This window comes from Primulina huaijiensis, chromosome 1 (assembly GCF_012295235.1).
Source record: "Primulina huaijiensis isolate GDHJ02 chromosome 1, ASM1229523v2, whole genome shotgun sequence".
NCBI classification, from domain to species: Eukaryota; Viridiplantae; Streptophyta; class Magnoliopsida; order Lamiales; family Gesneriaceae; genus Primulina; species Primulina huaijiensis.
In genome coordinates, this window is record NC_133306.1 from 26,234,160 (window position 1) to 26,240,413 (window position 6,254).

General features: G+C 32.5%; 1 protein-coding gene across 1 annotated transcript; it reads right to left on the reverse strand.

The window, feature by feature from the left end:
- Nucleotides 1-3,287: 3,287 nt before the first annotated feature.
- Nucleotides 3,288-4,270, reverse strand: LOC140989877 (uncharacterized). The gene has a single exon (XM_073459373.1). The coding sequence runs from the start codon at nt 3,982-3,984 to the stop codon at nt 3,502-3,504; it is 483 nt and encodes a 160-aa protein (XP_073315474.1). The 5' UTR covers nt 3,985-4,270; the 3' UTR covers nt 3,288-3,501.
- Nucleotides 4,271-6,254: the final 1,984 nt, after the last annotated feature.

The window sequence follows — 6,254 nt, forward strand, 5'->3', positions numbered from 1 at the left end:
TGCCTAGAGGATCATTTGTCCATGCAGAAGTGACAAACAAATTATAAAAAGATTTCGCAAGATTATGTCAGTTTATAGGTATGCAGGCTCAATTTTTAGGCTCAAAGGACATTTATTAGATGCAAAAACATTATATTAATTTAATGAAAAAACTTGTGTGAGACGGTCTCACGGGTCGTATTTGTGAGACGGATATCTTATTTAGGTCATCCATGAAAAAGTATTATTTTTTATGCTAAGAGTATTACTTTTTATTGTGAATATGGGTAGTGTTGACTCGTCTCACAGATTAAGATCCGTGAGACCCACTCTAATTTAATATAGTTTAAAATGTAAAGCAATTATAAAATCATGGAGTTAAGAACTTATATCGGTTCGGTTTCGTTAAAATCGAACATGTACTTTCCATAAATCCACAGCCAATTAGTTATTGATTTTGGTTCGATTTGAACTATTGAAGTTTAAAACCATTAATATTTTCTTTAAATAATTTTCAAAATCAAGACAGAGCTAAATGATAACCAAAATAAAAACTTGTACATGCACACAAACACGTGGTTATAATTTTATTTCATTAGAATAATTCATATTTTTGTCTATAAGTTTTAGATAAAAAATCGAATTAAATCATATATTTTTGGTTTTATCAAACCATTAAATTTTTATAACTAACCATGAATTTCGATTTGGTTTGATTTGGATGACTACTTATGAGCTTCAAATTTCAAAAAGAATTGGTGTATTAAATCTATTAATTTGGAAAATATAACAGTTGACACTCGGTAGAAGTTGAGTAAATATTTTATTTGATCGTAAAATAAAATTCATATTATTTTCGATAGCTCATCATATAAGAACTCTAAAGTTAAGCTTGCTTGACTTTAGACAATTCTGGGATGGGTCACCCCCAGGAAAATTTTCTAGGGTGCGTGTGAGTGAGATAATAAGCAAGCTGGAAAGACTCGTTTTGATACTGTGTGGACATTCGTCGAATCCGAAGCGTTACATATCTAAGAAAAACACTCTAAATTAACAAAAATTATTAAAGATTTTTGTTTAATTTGCTTCAATTGCATCCAAAACTTAAGCCAAAGCATTTTTTTGGGTTTACTTGGTTTTAATATCAATTCAAATTGTGATTGTCTAAAACGGATTCAAACAATAAGGTTTGATTTGATTTTAAAATTGGATTCGGGCTGTTTCAGTTTCCGAAGGCCTCTAACTATCATGTTATTTATCTAAATCCAATCAATGTATAAATAACTAATACATTAGATATTGACAAAAATTTGTATTATACGGTCTCACGGATCGTATTTTGTGAGACAGATCTCTTATTTGAGTCATCTATGAAAAAATATTATATTTTATGCTAAGAGTATTACTTTTTATTGTAAATATCGGTAAGGTTGACCCGTGTCACATATAAAGATTTGTGAGACCGTCACATAAGAGACCTACTTTTAAATATTATAGATTTCAAATAGTGACATTTAACTTTGACAAAAACTTGTTTGAGACGGTCTCACGGGTCGTATTTTGTGAGACATATATCTTGCTTGGATCATCAATGAAAAATATTACTTTTTATGCTAAGAGTATTACTTTTTATTATGAATATCGATAGGATTGACCCGTCTCACAGGTAAAGATTCGTGAAACCGTATCACAAGAACCCTACTGCATAGAACTATAATGAAGAAAGAGAATTTCGAGAAAATGAATTAAATAAGGCTAATATTATATTATATTCCTCAACCAATGGTTACAATCTATATTTTCTAAGATTTTACTTTATATCCAGTCAAAAAACAAACAATAAAATTGATAAAGTTATTGAGTCCATACGTGTGATGAGGAAAAAGAACAAATAAAAAGGCTCCACTAGCACCTTTTCACAAGGATCATAAATTCGATGGGCCAACACCAACATCCACCACCAAAAAAGAAACGTTATAGGAGTGGGGACTTACAGGAAAAAAGAAAGATCAAGATTCTAACATGTTCGATTCCGGTTTTTAACCGATTCGGTTCGGAATTAACGGATCCGGTTCTCGATGGTTTCAGCTCAATCATAATTTGAACTATAGGCTCAAAAAGTGAATATCAAGCATGTGGTGTTTTGTCACAAATAATCAAAGTTTCATGGGCATGTATGTCATACTAAGTCTCTACATGAATTCGCTCGCAATGTTCTTGTTAATGATAAACTAGAAATTATCTCAACATGGCCTGAATCTAATGGTTTGCTAAGCGACATTGATGAAATTTTGGGATGAACTATTTCACATCCATTCTCATTGTGTAAAACGATTCGTCACTATCGTTTCCAACCATTCGATGTGTGATAGGGGCAAGAAGCCAAGAAGTAAGGGTGGTCGTCGTTGCATACAGACAGAACCATCACACACACATGCAACCTACAGGCATGGTCTATTGCCGCAGATTACAACCATACAAACGTTCATTGGCACTGGGAAGAAAAGGACGCATACTGGGGCTTCGAAGGCGTAGTTCAACATGCTAATGTTATATGTATTAATTGAATTTCAAGAAATCTGAGATAATGCAGAGTCTTTGCACTAAAAAATCGAGTGAGCCAGCTGCTAAAACATGAAGCTTCCCAAAAAATACAAGACAAAAAACTAATAATGGTCATGGTTTGACGCCTATACCATCTTCTCAAAACTTCGACCATCAACCGTAACATATTTATCAATAACAAGTTTCAAGTGACTCCCTATCTAGAACAAAACAAAACTCACTGACTTGGATACTCAATTATTGAGCAGCACGATTAAGTTTGAAAGAATTGTCATTGTTTTCTGCTAAATTTTGATTACATTATCTAAACACAACACAACCTTGAGAAGATTATACCTGTTTTTGCCATTTCAACACCGTCGATTGCCACATAATTGGAAAACCTTGAATCTTGGTGTATTTGTGTTCAACCCGTCCATATGTTTCAACTACTGTGCCACATACAAGTGCACAACATTGCTTTGCGCACGAATCTCATTCTACATGTTCTATACTGGAACACAATTCGAATATCTACTCAATGCAGTAAATCACAAACATACAGAATCCTGTAGCAGGAGATAAACATTCCAGCAAGATACTAGACTAACTGTTGTACTTCTGATGCCCAATATGCATCCAAACTCATGGTTTGAAAATTGAAACAATCAGATCTCGTAAAACTTCAGTGAATCTCGTTTGTTGAAACATAGTTTCTGGTTTCAATCACGTTTACCAAGTGGCAGTAGTGCGGCCAACACAACTTCACTAATTCATTATGCTAATGGAAAACAATCAAGAACCTCAAATAACCAGAAACAGGCTTTCTTTTCTGTTTTTTCCTGTTCGACCCCGAAAGCTTCGATATTGAGTTTTTTTTCTAACATGTCTGATATTTCAACAACTCGAATATATTACGTAATTTCTAAAAGATAAAGACTCCGACAAATACGAAGAAAAGATAGATGAATATTGATTTTACTGTACAAAAACAAGCCTCCCACCTCCAATATCCCCGCGGCCATCTTCTTCGTCGTCCTCTGCCCCTTTCGGAACCGTCACCACCAGCTCACGGCCGTCATAAGCGGCTGAGACCAGCTCCGGCCGGGTCGAAGCGGGGAGCCGGAACCGCCACAAATCGAGCTCCAACTCAGTGCCCGACAAGTCAACGACGCCGTTACCCCTTATAACAATCTTAGTGACTCCAGGGCAGATCTCAACGGCATCGGCCCTGATGTCACCGCTGATGTCATCCGTGGCGGCGGTGAATCGGAGGGCCTCGGCGGTTTCGTCGATCGAAACCTCGGCGTCTGGGTGAAACGGCAGCTCCAGAACCTTCTCAAAGATGTGGGGCAGCCGCCGCAGCTTCTTCTGTCGGCAGCTGTTCGCAAGGGCGAGCACTGTTGCAACATCGTATCGCAGTGCGATGTTGTGCTTTCTTGGTACTGGGTGAACCTTCATCGGGGTAAAGATTGTATAGTTTTCAGATTATATACATGCAAACCAAGAAGCTTGGATCTGAAAAAGAAAGCCCAGATAGCCGAGATTAAATTTTTTTTCAGAGAAAATCAAGAATTTAGTAGATTATCGAGAAACCCAAGAAACAATTTGAAAAAAGATAAGATTTTTTTAATTTTTTCTACAGATAAGAAGAAGCAAAGGGAGTTTGGGGTAGAACTCTAGAGAAGAGAGATTAAAAAAAACAGTGGGGCACTAACTGATTGAGAGATTCGCAATATTCACATAGCACTTGTTTTGTGACGATTTTATGCACACGCACTCAATTTCATCTTATTTTTCCTCTTACTAAAAAAAATAATTCACTTTTTTGTTATAATTTTATATACTTAAAATTATAATCAATTCATATAATTGCCATCGAAATCAATTTCCTCTAATATTGAAAAAGTGATTGAGACTTGAATAATTGAATAGGTTTGAGCATGACTTAGCTTGGTACGATTGTATGGAAGATGGACTCACCATCACTCACTCGATACATCCAACAAAAATATTTGTCCAAGTTTGATTCTTAGTTTTTAGCTGTTTTCTAAGGTAATTTAGCAATTTATTTATATATATAAGTTCAAGAAAATTATACACATACAATGACATCAGAATTGTGATTTGTGATAAATAAACGAAATAATTTTAATATTCCACAATTTTATCAAAACAGAGGCCTTATACTAACTATCTTCTAATTGAGTAAGTGAAATTTTATTTAAAATCACAACTATGCTTGATTATATTAATTTATTTATGAATTTTTTTAATTTTAAAAAATCATTTTTAAAATTCAATCATATTTATATCTATATTTTTCAATTTTTAAACTGTCAATCATCCATGATAAAAATATTGAAAAATTATTGATTATAGTTATCATTTTTTATAAATATTTCACCGTTGTAAACACAAAACGAGAAACAAAATCTTCTGCTATACTCGGTGCTTCAAATCGCGCTACAATTTTCTCAAACATGTCTCATTTGTACAAATTTCTAAAAATTAAATGCGCAAAAGTTCATGGATGAACAAAATACAATTAATTATTGATAATACATTCGATTCATCTATTTTTTTTAAAAAAATTACTGTAAATTGTATTGTAAGCATGATAAATAATTAAAATAATATATTGATATTTTTTAAATAAAAAATAGATGAATTAAATGTTTTATCAATGATTAATTATATTTTGTTCATCCATAATATTTAATGCGTTTAATTTTCAATAATATACACAAATGATATTTGTTTGAGCAAAATATAGCAACATATTTTGTCCCCAAAACACATGCAAATGAGTATATTATTGTTTTTGTTATCATTTTCATATATTTGAGTTTAAGGAGAATATATCATATAATTGTTGGGTCACAAATTTGAGATATTATTTCAAACCTGATATATTAATCACATCTATTTATTTTTTAATTTTTTTATTTTGAAGGTATATCTTTTTATTTTAAAATAATAAATTAGGTTTATAATTTAGATGTTTATTTTTTAATTTTAATTATGATTAAGCGTGTCTGATAATGATTTGACAAATATTTAACATTTTTAATGTGATATAGTTGCAAAAACAAATAAAGATTGTAATTTTGAGATTTTTATACTTCTATAAATATGAGAATTAATGCATCAGACATAAATTTATTATATTTATGTATTATTTTATCTATTTATTGGTTAGAAATAATTACAATTATACTAAAAGTAAAAAACGCTTTTTCACGCTTAAGTAGACTTAAACTAATCTCATTTAAGCTTGAAAAGCTTGGAGCTCGATATCTGCGCTTCTGGGCGCTTCACGTTTTTCAGAACCTTGCATTTTACACACAGGATAGCTTCTCCACAAGCTGTAGAATCTTAGCTTCACCAATGTCGTCTTCATCTCTTTCACTCGTAAAATAGCGCACGTGCAGGCATATATATTTATCGAGTGAATATCTCAGTCTGAAGTCGAAACCGCATCTCCGATTTCTACCATTTACTTGTTTCTTACTAAAAAATAGGGAACTTTTCTGTGATTTTTTTTGAAAAATTCGAGATTTAATATGATAAATCTTTGGGTTTTTTTTTTTTTGACTTGTGTTTCTTTTTTATTTTATGTTGTGTCGCTGTTGTAATTTTGCTCTGTTTTTGTTTTGAGCGATGCCTTGTAGATCTGAAGAAACTGAGGGTGAGGTTGTCGTGGATGCATTTAGCTGTACGTATGTGCT

Bases quoted from the DNA above. Each gene is read 5' to 3' on its own strand.
- LOC140989877 (XM_073459373.1), bottom strand. From the start codon at position 3,984: ATGAAGGTTCACCCAGTACCAAGAAAGCACAACATCGCACTGCGATAC.